At 41.6% G+C, this 25,173-nt stretch overlaps 1 protein-coding gene across 1 annotated transcript in view; it reads left to right on the top strand.

Moving 5' to 3' along the window:
• The window catches only part of LOC310939702 (ankyrin-1-like), a gene marked incomplete at its 5' end in the record, with an annotated part of 85,024 nt that overhangs the window by 24,726 nt on the left and 35,125 nt on the right, over nt 1-25,173 (top strand). Inside the window, one exon of the mRNA XM_083904517.1 lies at nt 8,545-8,637. Within this exon, the coding sequence (XP_083760643.1) occupies nt 8,545-8,637 (93 nt within the window). The remainder of the gene's footprint in view (nt 1-8,544; nt 8,638-25,173) is intronic.

Here is a 25,173-nt window from a genome sequence, read left to right as displayed (position 1 = left end):
CAGTTATTAGTTGAAAATCAGAACTGTAACAGACACAGTGCATGAAATTATTAGTATATCAATAGTGAGGACAAGCTATATGACCCTGTAAACACCCACACCCTGATTTTTTAAAATCTTTTTTGTTAAATTTCTATTATTTCAATTGTTCTTTGTTCTGTGCCAATTTAAAAAAAAAAAATGCTAATGATAAATGTCAAAAACAATTCGTATCTTTAAGTTCTAGTTGGGTTAGCGCAAATTAGTTAATATCTTTGATAGTCTTGTTACAAGTCTAGAAAACAGTAAATATTGACCTGAAGCTTGACTTACGAGGTTTATGTCGCAAATTATCTCAGAATATGTAATAGAAAAAAAAAAAAAGATTGCAGTTAGATATTTGCATTTCATAAATCTTTTAATCCAGTCTTCATCAGGTCTGTTTTTTCGTTCTTCAAACCTTTTGTACCAGCACGTATTGTTTTCCCGTGTATTATTACAGGTCTAATGTGAGGCACAGACACATGTTGGGCTTGTGTTTTCAAAGGCAGATGATGACCTCGGGCTTTTCAGTGACAAAGCGATTACTTGCGTCACCTCGACACGACTAATCTTATTGGCGTTGAGTTTTCAGATATGGAGCTCAGTGTTTGCTGCACTGCACCCTGCGACGCTGATTATCAGTGGACTGTAACACATTTTGTCCAGTAGTGTGATAGTAGTGCCCTGGTTTAAAGACCTAGATGTATTGTCTCCGCTGATATTTTTGCGATATACAGCAGCTGTTCCTGTTTTTATTTTTGGGTTACGGCTCTTTCGCCACACTAATTAAAGCATGCAACGCTCATGCTACGTGTGGCGAGGTACGTTTTTCTCCAGTCTGGTTTGGCGGTTCTGCCGAATCGTTGACGTGAGTCTGGGTATAATCCACCGTTCTTTACGCTGGCCCCCGTACAAAAGAGCAGACCTGAAAAGCGCCATAATGAGGCACCGGGTGAAAGAAAAGGCATGTCTCTTTCCATTTCTCTGAGCGAACAAGAAAAGAGCAACATAAAAGAATAGATGACAAGAAAGAGAGATGAAAATAAGCCCCTGAAATCCAGGTTTTTGGCCGTGCTGTCTCTTTGAGTTTATCTGTTTTTCATGCATGCGTTTTATTATGGTAATGAAAAAAATAGTCTATGGAAAAGGGAGAAAAACAGGAGGGAGGAGCAGAATGTCATTGATAAAACACATAAAGAAATTTTAAACTGGTTCCCCTCATCCTCATACTCATTCATATGTGTTGTTTTTCTTTAAAAGTCCCAAACGTTTCCATGAAACATGAAAACATTTTTCACACCATGTCATGTCAAGAGTTCAGCGACAGTAAACACTGGCATTTCATTCAACAACAACAAAGTTTCTTCTTCTCTTCCATCAACTTTTCTTCTTAAGAGAACTTAAGAGAAAAATGTACTATTCATTTTCTTGCATATAAAGTTAATCTGTGTCATTAAGCTTTCAGCGCCTCTGAAAACCCTCTTTAGTGAAAACTAGACTCCTCAGCGTTGTGTCCTAGGATAATACAGGAGAAAAAAGAGGGCAAACAGAGCCGGGGGAACAGAGGAGCTTGTACTTGTTCTTCACCGCGGTGAACATCAAAGCGCTCGGTCCTGTTTGAGCCGTGAGGTTAATCTCTCTCTGCTTTAATGACCGCTGACCTCCTCCACAGGCTCCGAGCACGAGATGGTGACAGAATACAGCGAGGAAGTGACAGAATAACAGGAACTCTTGAATATGTAATGCAGTCCAGGACATTGGGCCACTGTTATAAGCTATGGTGAAGTCTGGTGTTGAGCTGACATGCTGCTGAGAATCTACACGTGTTACTCTTTTCCATATATTTTGTCAGATAAGGGGAAAAAACCGGATATCGATATATACGTTGTTCCTTTCGCTCAACCGCAGGTTATTTAGTCCCAAAGTTTGTCGTGTCTGTGGCCGCCCACGTTTTTTAAAAAGTCACGTCAGATTTCAAAATCCTCTAGTGTGGTTTGCGGGGCTTAATGACGATGAGTGGAGATTGCGGGTGAATGTGACGATGACAGTGAAGGATGAAGACGATGAGCTGCACATGCTCAGTTTGACTGAACATGCAGAGAGCGACTAATATGAAGCCAGATGGAGAGTTAGTCACAGAGGAAAGGTCAAGGTGAAAAGTGGAGGTGCCCACAACATCATTTTTTATCCCAGCTGGTGGTTCCACCTCTGGCTCCAGCTTCTGATGGAGCTCAGGCTGGTTGCTACCAAAGGCTGTACATAAAATGGTCTGTAGTCTTTGGGCTGCAAAATAAACTCTTGAGTACCTCAAGATTTGTGATTAGTTTGGCTATTTAGTATACTCCACTTCTTGATTTACGTCACTTTTTTTTCCCACTCCCTGTTGCCCCCTGGTGGCTAACTTCTAACTTCTTCTGTCCTACTTCCTGGGCTTCACTTTTCAAATCAGATGACTTTTCATTTTCATATACAGTCTAAAGCTGCTGCTACTGCTGCTGCTGGACACTGAGCTGGCAGCTTTTCTGTCATGCATTATTAATCAGGCTGTGAACTGGAGAACTCTCATCTTCATTCTCACTGTGTCATCTCTTCACTGTTCCACCGCGATCGGCCACAACTTTGAAAAACTGGTAACGGGTTTTACTGTTGTGGCTGTGTGCTTTTTCAATATTATCACACCAAAGTGTATGTGTTTGTTTTCAGCTGAAAATGTCTCCATGTAAAGGGTTGAGGTTTAATTTGTTCGTTCAAAGACAATTAAACACATTCTATATCAAAAATTTATTAACAAATCTATTGTCATCAGTCATCAACTAAAAGTTGATCATTTATAGTTGACCCTTTTTTTTTTCCCATTGCTTTTTGCCTTGGGTATTGGCTGATTAATTGTCTTTTTTCATGCTTCAAACTATCCTTATTGTTCTGGCCTTTACAGATCTACTACCAGTTGGACTATATTGAGACTGCAACTAACGATTATTTTCATAATCGATTAATCCTTTGACTATTTTCTCCATTAATCGAGTGCTTGTTTAGTCCGTAAAATGTCAGGAAATGTTGATCGGTGTGTTTACCGAACCTGGAAATTATAATGTTCTCAAACTAAAATTATACATTTTAAAGGATTTTTATGAAAATATTCACATTTAAGAAGCTGAAAAACCAGAAAGCTTGTTTTAATGATTACAAAAAAACACTCAAACCGATAAAGAATAATCCTTGCAGCTGTAGACTTTATTGAATGTGTAAATAAAGCGATTGTAGCTGGTTACATATTTCGTTTTTGTATTGCTATTTTACCTCAGCGTTTGACTTTGACCTCTTTCAGATACTGTACTCCATTAGGAGCATTTCTCCTCTTTAATCACCCTCACACGAACAGCGAACATCCCCTGTGCTTCCTGATGTGTTCAGTGAAGTCGTATTGAAATAAGACCTGGAGACCTGTTAAATCAGGTGTGATATTAAGAAGAGAGAGCTCTATCAGAGAAGATTCTATCTTGTTGTATATGTTTTTTCCCTCCCTCAGGACTTGAATTATTTAGCACTTGTCCATTTAGTTTACATACTGTGTCAGCCTTTTACAAAGAACCCGGCCTGGGGTTGGCCTAGTTCGACTCGTCACATGAAAGCTCGACTACTTGAGGTTTTCCGATAATGGACATGCAAGAGGACAATCGAGAGAGCGGCGTGCACACAGTCGAAAGACGAAAATAAACGGGACTGATGAATAGGTGTTTTTGAAAAAAGGGTGCTCTGACGTTAATGCTGTCATTCGTATATCGCAGCTACCTCTGTTTTCACGGAGAGGAAGTGTGTGAGTTATTGAGGCAGTGCAGATCCACTGAGCAACACAGAGCTCTCCTCTCCCTGTGGAGCACTTACTCTAATGAAAGCTCAACGCACACTGCTTCTCCTTTCAGTGAAACCCAGTAAGTAGCTCGACCAATTATGCACTGTAGTATTCCACATATCATAATAATAACAATGATAATGTCAATAGTATAGGCAACGCACTGGTCATTTGTTTTAATGAATCATCAATAAGCATCAAATATACCTTTAAGTATCAGTTCCCTTTGCTCATACGTTTCACAATATTTACAGTTTTTCTTGATCTGGTAAATGATCTCGAGGTTGTTTTGAAGAATTTTTTTTTAAGAAAAGTGGAAAGTCTATAACCTCATAAAAAAGGAAAAGAAAAAAAGGGTCATATTGTTCTGTAACAGCAGCACACGACAGGCTATTTACTGCTGGGTTCAAATTAAACAGGGAGCCAATGGGAGCTGAGCTCCCATAAAAAAGGGGTTGGGCTCCCGTGGAGGTAGTAAAATTGTACATCTATGGTTGTTGTTAAAATACAACCAGGAAAAAACATTATTTTTATTATTATTTTAATAGCAAACAATGTAGTTTTTCGTGTAAAGAGTATAATTTACATACATGAGATAAACAGGCTGACAAAAACATGTTTTACAATATATATAATACCCGATATAATGTGGGCTGCTTTAGAAACATCAGATTATAATTCAAACCCTGATTTACTGCACTTTTTTGTCCCCATCATCTTTTCTATGTTTTTTCTCCAAGTTATTTAGTTTCTTGTTCCAGTAGCAGTAACTTTCTCCTTGTAGTTAATTCCCCTGCTCCTCCAGAAACAATCATACATCAGAACTCATCTAATGACCCTTGTGACGAATGAAACACCCAAGTTATGTGACGTTTCAGTGGTGCACCGTTCTCTGTGGATTACTCTCCTATCATTCTTCCACTTCCCTCTCTCTCTGCTGTGTTTGATATGAGACTCTTTGGCTTGTGCTGCTCTGTCTCTCTCGGTCTGTGAAGTATGTGGAGGGATAACAGCAGAGCTACTCTGGAGGCCACGAGGAAGGGCAAAATGCCGTCCTTTTCTTTCCTTTAACGTCACACATTGGTTGTTTTACGCTGCTCCCTTGCTCCCCAAATGCCAAGAGTCTGCTAGTTAGTTGTCCAGAGGAGACGACTCTTATCCTTTTATCCCTCTAATCTGCAGTGTTACGGTTTGGGTCCATTCATTGCCTAGTTGCTCCAGGAGGCTCCACAGAAAATGGCCTGTTATGGCTCTTATCAGCACCTCTCTCCCCCGTCTGCCTCACCCTCTTTCCTCCACCTCCTCCTCCTCCTCCACCTCTTCACTCCTCTCTGCCTGTCATCACAGGCCGTCTGCTACTTAATCCAATTATTCTTTTAAGCTGACACGCTCTGTAACTCACCGCAAACTCTCAGGAACTGACGCCGCAGTGCAGCACGCACAAACGCGCACAGACTTCACAGAGCCGCATGCACGGGCACAAGCGTTACTACAGCGACGTTTCTCGCAGACGAAGGTCACGCAAAGTGCAAATCCGAGTGAAAAAAGATGAGCAAATGCAGCACATCCACTGTTGTACATTTAAGTTGTCCCCTTCAGCGGCTTGTTTAGTCTATTTTAGGACATCCTAGCAGATGCTGTGGCCTCTGCTGTCTCTGTCTGATTCACTGTACCCTTGAGGTGACTCCCTCTGCTTCCATGCATTGTCCTCCACTTGTCTGCCATGTGTTGACCACCGCACGCGTTTGTTTTCGCGTCACACATCACCTGACAAAAAACAAACAAACTCTGTCTCCCCTCGTGATTTACCGAAAGACCTTGTGAATGTGTCTTGTGGGAAGTGCAGAGGTGTCAAATTTGCGGCCCTCGGACCAACGTGCAGCCTTCCGATTGATTTCCTGTGCCCGCTACTTAAAATAAAGTTATTTCTGTATGTTTTTTATTAATAGATACATTTTACATCATGAATCCATTTTTTATTACATACACTTTTAATTTGAAATTCTGTGAAATATCGATCATTACAGATATTTCTGTTGTGATATCAGTGATGGAGTATCTTGGTATGATTGAATAGTTGCTTTTTCTGTTCACTTGACCGTCCCCCTCCTTTACCCCTAGAAATGCGCAAAAAAACAAAACATCGCAATGAAAATTGGTAATGGAAAAAACCCTGAAAAACTCTCAAATATCACAAAGACATTTTTAAGCTCTCATGAGGTGGTTTTTCAGACGTGTCGCTATAAAAGTCTATCGTTAGAGTGTAATGGAAACACCTTCACCACACATGACGTACAAAATGCTTTTGGCCATGTTCCTCAAAGTGGAGTTTGAGGAACTACACTTTGCGTCTCATACGCAAAACACCTACAAGTATCTTTGTCAGAATTTTAGATATATCACATTTATTTTGCAAAACAAATGTGATATATCAAAGTGACTTTACATGGCATATGTGTTGATGATCAGCATCAAGACCACTCAGGAAGTGGTTATCCAGTCAAAGTTCCTTTTTTTAAACAATAGAATCCACTTTCCATGATTTCCGTTGCAGTCTTGCTTTACTGTTTTATTGTTGCTGGTGTGCTTCCTCCTTCCCTCTGTCAGTTTTTATATAAAACTAATCACTTCGTGCAGCAGTGTCACTGGGAGAAACAAGTGTCAACACACCGTTATACTGAGAAACACAGAGTGTTTTATGGAGCCTTAATCAGCTTTGAGTGAACTCATTTGGCAATGTAACAGTCGTTCATTTATATTTAAACATTACTCACTGCAGCACTCAGTAGGATTCACAAGTACAAATGTGTATCAAGCTTTACAATAATATCCTCACTCTACATTCTGTATCTGTACACTTGACCTGTATTTATTTATTTATATATACGTAAGAAGCAGTCGACACTTTTTGTCCTTCAGTCATCAGTTCGTGTGCTAAACGGTGAAATAAATGTTGTTTTGTGCAGCGTTAAACTCATGACAGCTCGCATCGTTGCATCTTAAAAAATATAAAAACGCAAGCACATGAAAGTTGATGGCGTAAAGCAAACGGCGAACGTGCCGCCGTGGATGTGACAAGTTAATTATTAATCCTTGGAAGTTCTGCGATTTTGCGAAGTGTTTTTCTGCTGCGGTCGAAGGCAGCGAGTGACACAAAAGGAGCTGCGGTTGGTTGTTTTTCGGTGCTGACGCAACAACAGTCAAGGGTGACAAGTGTGAGTTTGCTGTGTGTGTTTGTGTGTGAGGGTGACCGAGACTACACTTGTTTTGATCTGAATCTGAGTCTTGCTTTATGACTGTCTGTGTTTCTTCATTTGTTGATTGTGCGTCTGCAGGAGGAATTTTAGGTGACGCTTGTTTATTGCTCGTCTGATTCGCTGAGAGGAGACAGTTGTGATCTGGTTCTTGTCTGGAGTTCACAGACTTTGGTTGGCTGTTATATTTTCCTATTCCTATTATTTAACCTTTGTCTAACCAGGTTGGTCCCATATTGAGATCAAAATATCAACTCATTCAATGTAAGGAGGGATTGAATTTGAAGTTCAGATTATAATTTGTTCCATATACACTACCGTTCAAAAGTTTGGGTTCACTTTTTTTCAATTAATTTAACATTAAATGAATCATAAATACACTCTACATTTTTGAGGCATGTGGTAAGCGACTATTCTAGCTGCAAACGTCTGTTTTTTAATGGAATATGTACATAGGTGTATAGAGGCCCATTTCCAGTGATATAATGGAACATTGTGTTTGCTAATCGCGTTAGAGGGCTATTGGATGATAAGAAAACCCTTGAAAACCCTTTTGCAATGATGTTAGCACAGCTGAAAACAGTTTTGCTGGTTCTTTGACCAAAGCAAGGTTTATTATTTTGAATAAAAATCTATACTTCTAATCTTGTCAATGTCTTGACTATATTTTCTATTCATTTTGCAACTCTTTTGATGAATAAAAGTGTGACTTTTAGTGGAAAACACAAACAAATTGTATAGGTGACCCCAAACTTTTGAACGGTAGTGTATTAGTTGCTGAAAATCTTTGTAATTTGTGGACAAGGAAATCCACAAACATCTTGAAAATAGTTGTGTCAGATCGTCTGTTTCTCTGAGATTCTTTGTGCTGTGATGTTGGAGATGATATTCTGTCTGTCTAAATGTGAATTGTGGGTAAGTAAGTACATTTTTTTTGTCCACTAGCACATGTGCAATGTGAAGGACTCGCTCCACTACAGTTACAGTTACTCTCACTTTGTGAGCCACAAACCACATCAACACCAGATCATCCTCCATCACATCATCAGTGTACAGCTGTACGTGTGATGTTCTCACTGCTCATAGCGCTCATCCAAACCTGACCTCTGTTTCTTTTTTTTTTGTGGTGGGAGGGAGAGGGTGGGTTCCACACGGCAAGGTGGGATCGCGGTACGGTGGGTCAGGATGGGGTGGTGGCACCTCCTCCTGCCCCTCCCTCCTCGCTCCTCCACCTCCTTTTATCTCAAAAAATGTTCACCTGTTCGTCTGTGAAACTTCATTTCCTTGCCATATTTTCCCCTGTCCACTCTTCCTCTCTTTCTCTCTCTGAAACCCTTCCTTTTCTATCTCTCCGTCTTCCTGCTTCTTACTGTTGCGATTAACTGGGCTCTGTTTTTATGTCGTATGTCCTTTTAGGCCCACGCCGTGCATCGCTGGCTAATCGATCAGGACAGTAGTGTGAGCTCTGAGATGCCGGATGGCCAAGGAGTATGGCACTATGATGATGAAGTAAATATCAGCAACACGTATATCTGGCTTTTCCTATTTCTCTATATCTATATATATCTATATGTATATATATATATATTCTGTATTTATGACCATTCTGTATCTGTGTCACTTGAAGTGTGTGTCACTGTTGTTGCTCCTCTGTTGTTGTTTTCTATCTTTATTATTATTGTTGTGTGTTGCTTATGGTATTTGTAGTTTCTGGTTCCTTTGACCTTCTAGTGTTGCTGTTGTGCTGTGAGCTGATACAGTCAGGTTTCATGGGATCAAGGCTAGAGCTTTTTTCTTTGTTCCTGTCCGTGCTCGATGTATATCGTACTAACTTGCCAATTTGAGTTATTTTCGTTTTGGTGGTGGTTGTTTTTGCTTTATTTTGTTGTTGTTTTAGTTACACACATTTATATTTATACATAACCTGAGTGTGTATCCGTATTTATATTCACACAGTGTCTGTGATTCTTCCTGAAGTTATTGTTGACAAGCACCATATTACATGGCAAGAGTCCACCGGCAAAATCTAGCCCCTGACATCATTTTTAAGTAGACTAACGATATCAAGTTTCATGGACATATACGTTTTTTTCCCCTCAAACTGCCACACAAAGTATTTCACACTGCACAGGATAGCGGTAGCGTTTACAGACAGTACACTAGTCCACGTATTTTTCCTGTGGGTTCTTCTGGTTTATAAAGTATGCTTGTCATGTGTACCACTGTGTTCGTGTGTAGGATTAAGTCAAAGTGTGTGTGTGTATGAGAGAGCAACAGTGAAAGACTGAGGAACGAGTGTGTGTGGGGGTTGGGGGTTAAAACTCTTACTGTGTTTGAGTGCATGCTTTGTTTCTGTCCTTGCATGGCTGTAATTGGTGTATCAGTGTCCACCTGTGTTGTCTGTGTTTGTGTGTATTGTCTGTTGTGGTGTCGCTGTGCGGTGCTGTTGTAAAATGTTGTGGTTGTCTGTGGTTGTCTCTCCGTCTGTCTGTGCCTGCCTTTGTTGTTGTTGTGTCAGCGTTGTGTATTGTGGCTGTGTTTTGTCATGTCTCTGTGCTTGTGATTTTTGTTATCAGTTGAAACAGTCTTGGATACGTTTGCCAAAGGTTTTATTGCACCTACGTGACGGATGATCTTGAATCCATTACCTCTCATTATATTCTCATGGAGGAGAGATCATCTAAGTGCAATATGGCTGCTGGCAAACTTGTTCTAGACGACTCTACCTACCTACTGCCTGATGATTTCCCCTCAAATCCTAGCCCCCGTTTGCGCCCGTGTCAAAATCCTAAAGCTACTCTCCATATTGCTCCCAAACACTGGAGCAACCATTGAATAATAATTACCAAAAGAGACAGGTTGAACACATTTAACTCACATACAATTGATGGACCTACACACAACAATAGAGTACTGTCTTTCCCTCAGTGATGCTCATGACTCTGCATTGAGCAATCATGTTTTTTTCCTTTTTGTTTTGAGTTTTCCTTTTCCTTTTAGAATGAATGGGTAAAAAAGATTATATTTCATTTATCTGTCAGGACAATAAACACTAATCCAAGGTTCTAACTGCTTCACCAATAATAAGCCGTAAACAGAGGTGGTCCTGTGTCATTCCTGTGAAGGAAATATGGCCGATAGCGAACACACTTTGTTCCCTCAGGGAGAAAAAGTGGTGCAGTGATAGATCGGCTCGAGAAACCCAGTCCACCTCGCTGGCCCTAAGCCAACACAGCAGCAGAAATCCTACAACACACGGTGTCTTCTACCTGAACAAGTGGAGAATGACACGGTCACCCCCCTACTCTCTCAGCAAATGGCAAATTATCTCAACGTTTTAATCTAAAATGACATATCCAATCAATATATCAGAGAAAGTAAAGCTGAAGATGTTCAACTTTTCCAAGCATCAGCTTGAGAATCGGCCAGTAAAAATCATGTTATGGAAACAATTTTATTTCAATCTCCAGAAACTTTATTGGTCCCCATGGGCCAATTCAAGGTCCATAGAGCAGATGGCAGCAAACACAAAACAGTCATCTCGGTTTTGTTAACGTATGAATAAGAGTCAAAATAAAGATTTGAATTAGAGTAACACACAGGCAGGATTTACAGGTGCAACGGTTTGAGGTATAACTTGAATGTGTAGCAGCACAGTCTTCAGAAATACAATTAAATCACATTTAACATTCAGCTCAAACAATTCACTGTTCAAATGAAGCTCTCGGACAAGATTCTTCCTGTTTACCAATGTTTTTGTTTGACATAGAAGACCCAAAAATGCCACTTTTGCAACAACAGACTATAGTTGTGCCAGTGGTTAAGCACATTATTGTAAACGATGACCCAATTTACCATTCTCTCTAAAACTGTGGTAAATGTCAGTTATTACTGTTTGCATTTGAGTTTTTCCCTGTTAAACCGGTGATAGTTGTTTACAGCAATCAGGTAATTGCAACATTAGCTTTGGTTAAAGAGCATGTAAGAAATAGCGACATCTAATGGTGAGACTCGGCAGTGCATCAAATGAAGGACACTTTTCTCAACACGTCAGGGAACTAATGTGGGCGTTCATAAAACAATACCGCTGTCCTAAGTACATAAAAAGGCAGATTTTAAGGCTGCAGAAACCCAACAATGTTTATTTCAAACGCACTTATATGCACATATTTATTATTATGCTATTGCTTTCTTGTCCTTTAAAGGGTTGCAGGAGCCACTGGAGCCAATCTAACTGACACAGGATGATAGGTGGGGTCAACACACAAAGACAAACATCCACTCACTCTCACACCTACAGTCAATTTAGAGTCTCCAATTATATTGAATATCTACTTGTTGTAGATACATTAGTTGAGTACATGCACAACTCCAAATAGGAAGGCACTTGTCCAAACCAGGATTTGAACCGGTTACCTTCTTACTGTACGGCACAAACATTCGTTCCGATTGTTTATATTTCGATTGTTTGGATGAGAAGAACTAAAATTGATAAAAACTGTGAAAATAAAACCCTAAACTGGAATACACCGCGAGTTCACTAAGTCCAAAAGCATTTAGTATCATGCCGATTTGGCCACTCAGCATCTTAGTGATTGAAACTCTCACCACTCCTCAAACTGGGAACACAAACCGTGACTCTTTACCCCCCGAGGGCTGATTTAATCTACACAAAAATCTATCGCTTCATCAAATGCCGTATCCGTCCCCACCCCCTCCTGTAACACACACACAGTTGTGAGATGTCAGAGGTCCGTGTAAAGGCCCCGGCCCACTTTTTTTTCCACCATTAATAGTGGAGAATATCCCTTATCATCCCATAGCTCTAATTACCCCTCAGTGAGTCCTTGGAGACAGATGCTCGCAGAGCCAAGCCCCATTCGTCACAGTGCGGCTGCACGGCAGACTCGCTATGAAAAAAAAGCAAACTGTCACACTCTGCACTGTCACATAAATTCTCTCCTCCGTCTCAGTCTCTGTTCTCCAGCTGCTCCCCGGCCCACTGTAGATGCAGACTACATTAGAAAGCCCATTCATGTCCAGCCACCAGCAGTTGGCTGTAATTTGTTTCGGGCTTGGGGGGGGGGCAGAGTTTCATTTACATGTGAAAGGCCCGCGCAGTATTCAGATAGTGTAACTCTCATTTTTTTGTCCCAGGGTTATTGATACCAGCTTCACAGTATTTCGGATTAAGGTAGATGGGGGGGCTTTGCTGCCATTGTGCGACGCTGCAAAAGTCGTGTAATAACGTCTCAGTTGGCCAGAGACCAGGAGAGCAGCGCTCTACTCGTCTTTGCTGACCAATTATAAAAGTGATGTTTTCTTGCTTTTTTTTGCACCTTGGTCGATGCCTCGAGGGGGAAAATATGACCTACAAAAAAGGATATGATAAATGAAGCCATGCAAAATAACTGTAACCTAAATGTCTTTATAAATAAATACAGACCACACCTACTGTACTGTGTTTACAACACTGGGCTGAAAATCCCCCTCAGAAAAAGCATTTAAAGTTATAAATTTACAGGGTCAGCATCATCACGTCCAGTTCACCGAGGTGTGGGATTGTGTTCTTTTTGAACAGTATTGATCTTAAGTCAAAATTGAAGAGCAACATCCACTAATAGTTGAAAATGTGAAGGTGTGTGAACGTTTCCTGTAGCTGTTAAGCTGCTAACTCCAGGATTTAAGTTCATTCATCCCCTTTCCTTCACTCCCCGTACGCCTAACTCACGACATCATCTGACACTTCTGATGCTATTTTATTTATTTTACTTCTAACTTGGCAGTATTTTACTTCATTTGTGTTCCGTTCCCCCCACATTTTAATACTCTAAATCAGTCCTCATGACCACTTTAAACAAATCAAACCAGTACAATTTTCCCTCCCCCTCCTCATTTCATTACAACCCTATAACACATTTCCTTCCTGTGTATTTACCTGACAGAGGAAGAAAGAAAGAGAGAGAAAAACGGAGCAACGTGCATGCATGCGTGCATGTGCATGTGTTTTTAGGTGAATGCGCAAGCGTGCATGACGGAGGTGGAAGTATACTCCAAAAGAAGTGGTGGTCGGGAAGAAAGTGTGAAAACTGTAGGGCAAAGAGGTTCATTGTGTTAGAACTGACACAAAAGTCTGATCATAAAAAAAAAGAAAGAAGAACTGAAGAAAGACCAGGACCTGCTTGGGTTTTAAAAATTCTCAGGGAGCTTCTTGTTGCAGCGCAGAGGAGAACACGGAAATCAAACGTCTGTCCTCATTGTGCCTCCAATTCTGTCATTAAAAAACCCCCGATCATTTTACAGTTTTATTGACCCTCTGGGATAATTTACCAACACTAGAATAAACCATAGACTGTAAATAAAAACGGAAGCGAGACATCACCTAACACCAGGCTCCTATCACACCAGTGTCCTCTTATATATGTGTGCCGTGCTTTATCGTCCACTTTCCTCTAAATGGGATCATAACTTGGTGACCTTAACGTAGTCATTGAGATCATTAATTCCTCAAGAAAATGTTTACTGGTGTTGTAAATCAAGTGAGGATATAAGCTCATGTTCCTATTGAGAGTCAACGTGAAGTCCCTGGGAATGTGGTTTGCGTTCATTCTATGGAGAAAGCTAGACAATTTAAAGTGTATTTTAATATTGGTATGTCATATTATATTATTGTCACCACCGTCAAGCCAAAGGTAAACACTATGAGATGTAGGATATTAGTGCAGCTCTCCATGACCATGAGTTAAGCGAAGAAAAGTTCAAATGTGATGGAAACATTATTGTAAACAGTTTATAATCCAGTAACTCTCTTTATTTCCAGTGTTTTAACAGAAATGTCCATGTTTTAGGCTCATCTTCACCTGAACTCGGGTGAAAATGAGCCTCAGTTCCTCTCATACCTCCTCCCCACGCCGATGACCAGCTTCTCACGCCGACTTCCCAGCGTCTTGAAAACACGCAAACACGTTTGGTTGGACAGGTTGCACGGCTGTGTTCAGTTTGAGTATACCGCTGCCTCGACTCTGTGCCTGCATATGAAGGGTTGCTGCCAGATAATGAGCGAGTGTGTGTGTGTTCTGCACCTGCATGTTCTGCACTGTAGGTGAATATATGTGTGCGTGTGTGTGTGTGTGTGGGTCTGTATGTGTGTTAGTCGACATGAATGAGGCAGCTGAGTACTCGGTGTCACTTTTATCTTCTTGTTTATGATTTCCCCGCCTCTGATTGACGAGAGCGTCTCCTTTTTTAATTGCTCACATATGCAATATTTATCACCGCGTCAATCTCAGGTGCGGCGTCTGTCCCTCGAGGCAGCGAATATTAACCGTCCAAGTGGAAAGCAAAGCAATCGCGGCAGATGCATCAAATATGTTTGTTTATTCCCGCCCCCTAATGAAGAGCCGTGCATTAGTCGATGTGTGAATGTCTGCGGCTTCAGTGTAGATCACGTGATGACAGGAAGTGTGTGTGTGAGAGAGAGAGAGGGAGGAGGAAGCAGTGAGGGAGAAATCAGAATCTGACTCAGCAAATCTGTGCAGATGAAGATGCCTTTTTTTTTTTTTTTTTTACCATCAGCAAACACAGTGGAAGAAGATGCTGCACACACACACACACGCAGACACACTCAGTGAAGCACACAGGATATTTATTTATAATGGCTTTGCTGTGCCCTGAACCTTTTGCTCTTTCCAGAGAGGAGAAACTAATGTTTGGAAATGCCAGTGTCCAAAAACAAATAGTAATGATCTACTGTGGGTCTATATCCTCTATAATGACTTAAGAAACTTAAACAACAACAACAATATATTGCAGCCAGGGTTGCCAGCAAAGTTTATTTATGAAACCTTTTCTTGTAAAGAACCTGATATTAATTACATTTGTTTATTTGAGTGGCTTTTCATGGACATTTTACATTTTGGTATCTACAGTAGATTCAAATCAACACATCAGCATGGCCAATATTGCAATATTTCATTTTCTAAATTGCCTAGAAAAGTGTTTTCCAATACGTGGGGAATGGGGATCCACATTTTAAAGATAACAATCTATCGATAGCCAATTCATTTTTTAACACAAGACAGGGGGCAGCCCATGGCAAAGTGGAAAAGGAACTTGGCTTGTGACTGTAAGGTTGCTGGTTTGAATCCCCGCCAGGTCAAAGGCTGAGCAAGGTACACGATCACCAGTGCTCAGTGTTAATTGGACACTAAATTGACCCCAGTTTGTTGCATCAGGGTTAGTGTAAAAATCTATGCCAGATTATGACACAACTTCTTGTTGTGACCCCTAGACAGAGAGAAAATACAGATTATAAAAAGTCAAATCTGTCATTTACAAGAGACGTGACAGAAATGAATCACATTTAATGCATTTTTTGCATATTCAGCAAATTTATTTGGTCGACCCCAAAGAAATCCCCTGACCTACACAACACCAGCCTCTTTAGTTATTAATTGAATTTGTAGTTATACTCGTTTGTTAGGTTTTGCTATTGTATTTGTCTATAATCTATTATATAGCTGACTTTTCTCCTTTTAAGTCTATTATTTGCTCAAACGTTTGCTGTCATTCATTCATTCAGATATCCGTCGATACACTAATAGTTTTTCAGTGTTCCTGAAAGCCTCAGACATCACAGAGAGATGACGTTTAATCCTAAAACAGCAGGGTGAGGTTGGGTTTGTAGGATTTATGGTGGAGTCACATTATGTCCCGCTTCGACACCAGCAGGTCAAAGTCCTCGCAGAGTTTAAATCTCACACTTTCAGGACATACGGACACTTCAGCTCTGCATATATTACCTATAGACGTATTGAATTATGGTCTGGCCCGCTCGGATCCTGCGATGCTGACTCAAGCCCAGCTTGTTGAGTGATGGTTAAAGCGCTTGTTTTTAATTTATGGAGCCAGTGTTCTGAGCTCGTGCTCGGGTATCAAGTCCACACAGAGAAAGACAAAGAGAGAGAGAGGGATGTGCAGAGTTGTGAAGACAGAGCCTTTCACTCTCCTCTCACACACCTTCTCTCTATGTATCCACGCTCATGAAGATTAATGGGAGCCCGGGCGGCGCACAAACCTATCGCCGCTGTCATTCCTCTCTATTGCCTTCATCTCTTCTGCTCCGCTGCTTTGTCTGAGCTTTTCTAACCTGCCGTTTTTTGTCTTCCACAGGTCAGTCTGAGGCACGTGTGATGTGCGTTTGTTGAGGCTTCTTCTGTTTTTTTGTGCCGTGTGTGTGGTGTTGTACTGGACGCTGATAGCTGCTCGTCTCTTGACGTGTGACATGTGAACTTTCCCCAACTGCTGTGTTTAATGCTGAGTTAAACTGCACCTGACAATCTACAGTTCTGTGTGTGTGTGTGTGAGAGAGAGAGTGAGTGTGTGTTTTGTGCCAGGGCTGCAGTATTCAGCCCAGCCCATGCTCTCTTCAGAACTGCTGCAGGCTAAAGCTATGGAGTGTCTCGATGCCACAAGGGGGCCTTTAGGCTATTTTGAACAAATAATCATTATGAATTCCACATTAGCAACATTTAGTGATTATTTTGGGTTGTTTTAAACCTTTAACACACCTAACGCTCGAAATCTGGACTTTTTTTGGGCTTGTTTTTACCATAAAAGGGTCCATTTTTCCAGAATAACTTCCAATATCTAGCGGTTATTGACAATTTACTGTTAAAATATTGTTTAAACCTTTTAAAATGAAGAAAAACACTGCCGTTGTACATGAACAACAGATCTTTCAAATTCAAATTCATTCAATACATGTATTTTTATCCTGATAATGTCCATATTAATCATGTTCCCGTGTGCATGATGGTCTCTGCCACTGCTCTTTCCTCCCCTCCATGTTGGGTATTGTCGTAAACCTGCTGTTATGAACATTCTTTTGACCCGACATTGAAGACAGGATGAAAAAAAAAGCACAAAGCGTCTCGTGCTTTCCTCCTAAATCTAAATCTTTACGGAACAATCAAATTTCCAAACCTGCACCTGTTCTCCCACCTAAGAACTTTATCAGTTCAGTACAGGAAACACCAAGCAAAGCTGGAAATACTGCAGCTTCAGCTCAGACCTGCTGGGCTTGTCAATGTGCAGGTGTTGGATAAAGGTGTCCTTTTTTTTTTTTTTTTTTTTTTTAAATTTAGACACTTAAACACAGAATTTATTTCTTCATCTGCTTCATCAGCATGAGTTTAGGGCCAGATGATTCCTCCGCTGCCTTTTCACCTGTGTCTCCAAGACATCAGGACAATAAACCACCACGTTGGACAGCTGTAAACTCTCTTAAACTGGCCAACAAGAGCGGTGTGACACAGGGGTGCACAGGGCACGTCTGTCCCAAACTTAAATTAACCCAGTTACAAAAAGCAGGAGTGTGGCACTGACACTTTTTTTCTAATGACCTGAAAACACACTGGGCCCGAGGCCCTGACAGCGAGACTCCTGTCTGTCTGTGCAGGACAATATACGAGAAAGCACGCTGGCACAGAGTCACAGCAGAGAGAGACGTCCAGTGAGTCCATCTGAATAAACCATGACGCTTTGTCCTGGGGTTATTATTTTGTCAAAGATTTTCAAATGAGTTTCAATCAACTACCAGTTCAGTTTTGTTTCTTTTAGTGTGAGTATTTAAAGTCTGTTTCCCTTAGGTTTAGATGATAAAATGACTACATAATATAGTAGTAGTAATAGTAATTTATTATTATTATTGATTGTTTTGTGCTTTATGCAAATTAAAACATACCCTACATAAATGTTGGAGACAGTTCATATATTTAAGTTCTCATCCTTGCATTAGATAGTAGTAGTAGTTCATAATTGTATAGTATCATCTGGTAATGCTACTTAACTTTTAAAATCAATTTCAAAGTGAATATTAAACTGAATCTTGGCTTAGATTATATTGCAAATCACCTCGAAATTAAGATATTTTCCCCAAATCATTTAATCCAACCCCCAATTATAAATTATTCTGGATCATACACATATTATATTTTAAAGGTGAGGATAGAGCAACTTCCCCCTTTTCCACAAACGGATGTGAAAACAACCGTTTAGAGCCAAACTCTGTTTAACTAAACTTCCTCACTTAACACTACCACTTCCATAAGAACCTGCTAAGTTTCCATTCCCCTCTCTTCAGAGCTGAGTTACAGAACCGCGCTCTGTTGTCTGCGGGACTCGCGCTCCCCAGTTCGTGGAAAGACCACAGGATAATTTGTCATGTCTTCATGGACATTAGCGTCCGCGCACCCATGCCTCACATTCTTTGGCAGCCGAGCTCTCATCGCTGTCCGAGCTCAACGCTGTGGACGGCAAAGAGATGTCCCCCACGTGATGTTTTTTTGCCCAGGTCACGGTCCAGTGGCACTAAGTAGCGCGTAGCCTTCTTTCTACAACACCCCCCCCCCCTCTCCCCCCCCACTCTTCCCCTCTCCTACAAGCATTTATCTCTCTGCATGGTTTTGGCATCGATGTGCTTTTCCCAGCATTTAGCCCAGGAGAGGGAGAGAGGGAGAGAAAAGGAGGCCTTTTCAAGCACAGAATGACGGACGCTTTATTAAAAGAGGCAGGGCCTTTTCAGAGGCTGGCCCCCTCCGTTCTCAAGCCCCCCCCCCCCTCCTCCACCACCACCCCGCGTGTCTGGCCCATTGTCACGGGGCAGTGGCAGCAACACCACCACCACCTCCACCACTCACCCCCCCCCTCTCTCGTCCACTAGGCGCTTTGTCACTGTAAGTCACCTCACAGACTGAAACAGGGCCCATTCTCCACAGTAACTCTGGGTTATTCTGGTGTTTGTCTGACTGTCACAAAACATAGAGGCTGTGCAGAGACGGACGGAGTGTGACGCGGGGGAAGAAGCGGAGTGGAGTTAGAAATATCACATATAATTCAGTTGAGTTCGTTCCATATCACGAGAGAGAGAAGTGAGAAAAAGTTGAATATGAAGCAAAGGAAAGAAAAAGTAGAAAATAATAATAACAATAATAATAATAAGTTGTCAACACGCGTTGAGAGTGTGTGTCATTGGCTGTGTGTGAAATGTGTGTCTTTAGATACAGGCAGCATTCCTCCAGAGATAAACCCACAGGCCCCCGTCCGTCCCCCCCCCCCACCACCACCACCACCGCCGTCCCCACTCTCTCCACCCACCATGCTTACTCAAGTGTGTGTGTCTAGGCGTGAGTGTGTGTGTGTGTTTGTGTTTACGTTGGACAGGGGTCTGCGTGCCCTGTGTACGGCAGCGCTCGCAGGAGAGGGGGGGGGAACGACAGGAAAAAGACAGCTGTGCGTTTTGAAAGAAACAGAAAACATTAGAAAGAAGGAGAGAGTGGAGGGCCAACAGGCATGCCAGTCAAGACGGTCACTTTTGGAGTGAGTACAACACACAAACTCTGCTGTGTTCTCCTGTCGCCTCTTCAACCTTCTTACCACAGTCTGTGCACTCTGTCACTCTCTCTGTACCTGTGAGCTTCTCCATCACTCTTTTGTTTGTTTTATTTTGCTGTCTTTATGTCCTTGTTTTCATCACTTATGACCTCCATGCACCTGCAGCTCTTTATCCTTTCACGTCAGACTTTGTTCGCAGGTATCGTACTGGACTTACGCTTGTTTTCAGTTCCTTTACATCCTCAGTTTCACTTTTGAGAAAAATTTATAAGTAATCTAATTATCTGCTACTGTATCTTATGTTTTAGTTGAATTCAAAAACATTTTTATCGCTGACAGAGCCAAACACAAGCTCTTGACGTAGCCCCTCTCAGGGAGGGGAACGTGTTGCTGTTGGGAGTATCTCCCAAAGTTGTCGTGTGTGTGCGTTCAAGATTAGTCGCGTAAGTGCGTATTTGTGTGTGGGTGTGTATCCAGTTCTGTTTTCCTCCTTAATCTCGTTTTGTGACTTTATCGGTGCCTCTTGTTTGGCGTTCAGATTGTACGATGTCGACCGGGATTAGCTGTGGTAAGTAAACCAGAGGTCAGTAAAGTGATTAGCGGGGTCAATTAATGAGATGCAGTTAGTGTGGGGTTTCACTAAAGACTATAGACTACTTAATCTACTCAGGCAGCAGAGGTAAAGACAGTGTAGGACACAGCATCACATGGTCCTGGGTTAAGAGAAAATGCAGTTTATGTGTGAATTTACTATTAGGATGAATTAAAGTCACTTCTAAATGCAATTAGTAAAGGTTATTTGCCTTTTTTGTCAACTTAATGTATTTTCTTTAGCAGTATTTCATATTATTACTTGCTTTTTTTAAAGTTGTTCTGCTCAAAGATCAGGGGAAATTGGAAAGGAACAGGAAAAATGTGTCCAAGTTGATTTAAAATAGTCAGTGTTGTATAGCAGCACTTTTATGACTGTTGCTTTAAAAGCATTTTTGTCGTAGCAGGTGGAGGTGGAGCTGATTTTCCTTTTAATTTAATTTATAGAAGAACAGGTTTTGCTGATAAAATCTGGAAAAAAGTCACAACATTGGTTAATTACAGTATAATTATCTGGCTACTCTGAGTCCTCGGGTAAAACTGTAGATGTTACATTTTTACATAATAACTATTGGAAAAATGGTTATTTCACTGCTGAACATCAGCATAGGTTTCCTTCTTTCTTTCTTTACAGTCTAGATGTGCCATTAGTTGCATAAAGTTAAGGTGCTTGGTTCAGCATTAGATTTGAATTTTATAAATGGAACATGACTGACTGTACTTATATGTTATACAGATCTTTCTTTTTAAGTGCAGTGTAATTCTGCTGTGTGGCTGTTGCAGTTACAACGGGATGTTTACAATATCCAGATCCTATGCTCCATAGGTTTCAAAGTCTATCTCCTCCCCGTGGTTTTTGCCCTCTTTGTCATCCCCACAAGAGATCACAGTAACCATGACAATCTCATCTACAAGCGTAGAGTTCTGCAGCATGGCTAGATATAAAGAGACAAAGACTATGGCAGGGACAAACAGTGGGATCCAGAGTGGTGGAGGGGTGGGGGGGGGGCAGTGAGGCTGCGAGTGTGAGAAAGTAAATAGTAAAAAATGGAACGAGACGCTTTGCAGAGGCAGACAGACATTTACATACAGGTCCACTGTGCTGAGTGGGGGAATGCAGCAGCTTCATCCTAGTGGCCGTGCTCACTCGCTTCCTGTAAATGTGCCTGTAGCCGAGTGGTCCCTCGGGCCTCAGCCTTGACTCACTCCACTCTTACTACCTGTACAGTAAAGTATCTGTAGCCCGGAAACTGCCGTCAGCCAGGCTCGACCTGCAGCAGCTCCGAGAGATAAATGCAGAGATGGAGGAACAAGGGGGGGAAAAAAAGGGGACAGCGAAAGAAATCAATTCCCCCGAGAAGAAAATGCAAGTCAGCAAAAAATGGCAGTTTAAATAGCTGTTTAAGCACTACTCTGCAGGCATTTCCATATGCAATGTTCAGGGTCTGCTTAAAATGTGCAGAAACTGTCCAGACGCACATTTTAGCCTAAAATACATTAGGATATTGAGTTTTGTGAGGAAATTAACAAAAAAAGATCATTTATTTTGTTCTGTTGTATAAAGTTTAGGAACGTTTCTGCAAGTGAGGCAGGATCCTGTGACACGCTGAACATACGCACGCACCTTATTTTCACCTTTCTGCCGGGTGCACGAAAAAGCTGTGGTGGCACTTCAAGTATTTATGATTTGCACCTGGTGCTGTGTCTGCAAGTGTGTGTGTGTGTGTGTGTGTGTGAGGGATAGAGAGAGAGAGAGAGACTCTGTAATGTGAATGTTTATGTTGACTTTAAATAGAAGTGCTGTGATTATTGAGAGGATATTATAGATTCATATCCCAGAGTCTGATCTTTGCCATTCATTAGAAAAGCCCCAGGATTTGTCTTTTGAAAAGAGTTCTGACAGTGCTTTAAACCAGCGTGAGATCTTAGGGGGTAAAAGATGATTAAAAACATTTTAAGGGTCACATTTTTTCCTTCGTTCCTTCATTTCTGCCTTTTCTGGCCTTTAATTTCTTTAGAAAATCCTTTAAAACTGATCTTAACTCGAGTAAGTGAATGTGCTTGATTCATATGGATATCAAAATAGTTTTAAAATAACATACAGTATAGTTAAGTGAATAAGAAATGATGAGTCATTGTCTTTGGAGTCAGAGTAGACTGTAAGCTTTACTAAAAAGTAGGGATGGACCGATACCGATTTCACAAACTCAATTATCTACTGATATCAGTCCGATACAGTAATTTTAGACCATTTATGAAGCTGTGTCATTTATGCTGAGTCATTTCAAAGACACAATTCTCCAACTGTGTTGTAATCAACAGCCCAAACATGACTCAGCTAAAATGCTTTTGCTGATTTGTCCTTAGATTTGCAGCATGTGATATGTATGATTTTGGATTATATCGGATTTTACATATTTATCTGTCCAGTATCTGTGTTTTTTTTTTACAAATTCGATATTACCGATATAACCCCCATCCCTACTAAAAAGCCAGGTTCTTTGCTGTTTAATCAACAAAAGCAGATGATTAAGAAGCATTATGGTGTCTTAAAATAGCCCTTAAACAGTTTACACGCACAGTACAGCTACTATAAACATGTAGGATGAAACGTGCTTCCACAGAGATGTAAAGCAGATGCAGAGATGACACCGTGAAGATCTTAACATAGACATAGTCTGCTTTCTGTCCGACAGCCCCCTTTATCTTTCTGTTTAATCTCGCATTGTCACACCTTTACACGAGCCTAATCTGAAGGGCCTGCACACGCTTACTGCATGTGCACAACACACTGCAGTCCACCCGGCGAAGGTGATGATGTCATTCTCTCTGCTGCAGCATCAGCCCGAGGAGGCGAGTGAGTGAGAGAGAGAGATGGAGGGAGAAAAACGTAAGAAGCCGGGAATAGAGAAGCGAAAGGAAAGACCAAAATGAGATAAGGAGGAAAAGGAGGGGAGGTTTTTCTGTGACGAGATAAGGGACTTAATGTTACGTAAATGTGAACCTGGCACCGTCTTAGCCTGTGGACAGCTGTGTTGGACAGTGCGTGTTGATATTGCTGGTATTAACAGTTTAGGCTATTGTCTTGTGTTCCTGTTCGCACCAAACAGAGTGATTAATGCGCTCGGCCCTGCGGAGCCATGGAGCTCGTCTGCTCTCTGTGGGAATAATAAGAGAGAGCGAGTCATTCATCTAAATCATACAACGCGTCCAGGTCCAGCAAAGGGAGGAATTACCACAGACCATTTTTAGACTGCTGCGTACGTAATCTTTTCCACTGGTCTGTGCTGCTGCTGCTGCTGCTGCTGCTGCTGCTGCTGCTGCTGCATGCACGTGCACTTCACCTGTTTACGTCTGACTCGAGTGCATGGGCGCGGTTCTCCAGGCGTCCTTATCACACGGCACACACACACACTTCTTGACGCAAGTAGATACACACACACACACATGCAAAAGCAGGACTAGAAAATTCTCACCCAGGAGGGAAAAAAGGGTTACTAAGTAGAGTGTTTAAGAGTCTTTTCTTGCAGTGGTGCTGGACAGTGTAACCATGCTGAAACCATGTCTGTTATGTGTCAGCTGTGTTTGTTGAGAGGACACTCGTCTCGCACAAACGTCTCGCACAACAAGACGTGTGTCGTCCTCTGCTCCGCTCGCCAACGAGCTCCTGTGTTTTTCCCCCGTTTATGATAATCAAAACGCTTTTAATATATTCGCTTCCATTGTGACATTTGTGAAACCGACCACTGGCATAAAGCCCCCGCCGCCGTATAATCCACCAGACATACAGTTTATATTTTTTTCTTCTTTTTTTTTACGCCAGTCCCCTCTTGTAATGCAAATCCTCCCAGATTTTAGCATGTGGACACAAACACGCACTATACACGCACTCTGCTGAAGATTTACATGACAAAACAGTTCTATTAAAGCATGATGGTGACGCTAACTCTTGTGGCAGGTGTGTATATGTGCAAGAGAGAGAAAGAGAAGGTTGATATGCCTCTGTGTGTGAACCCAGGCCACAGATGTGTTACTGTATCTTTATTTTTTACGCACATTACTGGATGTTATATGAAGTTTATCAGATACACAGAAACCTGAATGGAAGAAGGCGACAGTCAGCTGTAACTTTTCCTTTTCCCTGCCGTCCATCTCCACTTTTTTGATTAAAGAGACCTCTCTCTTTACTCAGCACTGTGCCACTGGTGTCATGCAGTGTGTGTATGTGCTGTGTCATTTGTTGCTATGCCATTAGTCCAGGCATCTGGAGCTTTTCTCTTCCTAAACCCAGACCATAATGGACGACGACAGCTTTAAAACACTTGTGTTATGAAGTCAGGAGAAGCAGATTCTTTGGTTTGTGTAAAGTCTGTGGGAAATGGACGGTTGTTTTATTTGAGATGGCTGGTTTAGACGTCGAGAGGTGACAATGAAGACCAGGGATTAGGAGGAGTTTTGTTGTTTTGTTGCACTCTCTCTATGGTTCTGCCTTTGGTCTCGCTATGGCTTTTCTTCTTCTTCTCTCACCCTGATCTTCTCTGGTTGCCGCATGAGTGATCCTCGTCCAGCCTGGAGCAGCCATGAATCCCTCAGACACAACACTAAAACACAGACGGAAACACTTGACGTGCCATGTGCCGTCTTTTTCTCTCTCTTTATGTCACACGCACACATGAACTCGGAGGTTTGGCGCAGCTGACGCAGCAGAAGCTGTCGTCACACTTTTCCTTATCAACTCGACACATATGGGCAAACCTTTCAAGAGGTTTTTTTGAAACTAAATGGAGAGTTTGCACTCAGAGGGGGAGTCCGTGCACTCCTGCTACTTCTGATTATTCAGCCTGCACCCTGAAAAACACCAGGGGAGGAATGAAACGAGAGGGGAAAACTGATGGCAAAATCATCGTCACTCTTTAAACGTTTACATTTCTTTTGTAAAATAAATAGTAACCAACCTCTTTCTCCGTTTCCCCTCCTCTATTCTTCTACTTTATGTGCCTCTCACTTTCTCTTTCACCCCCCCCCCCCCCCTCCTTACCTCCCTCCCCTCTCTCTCTCTTG

The sequence above is a fragment of the Microchirus variegatus genome, assembly GCF_963457635.1.
Source record: "Microchirus variegatus genome assembly, chromosome: 18".
NCBI lineage: Eukaryota > Metazoa > Chordata > Actinopteri > Pleuronectiformes > Soleidae > Microchirus > Microchirus variegatus.
Note: the sequence above shows the minus strand (reverse complement) of the source record. Positions and strands in the feature narration are given on the sequence as shown.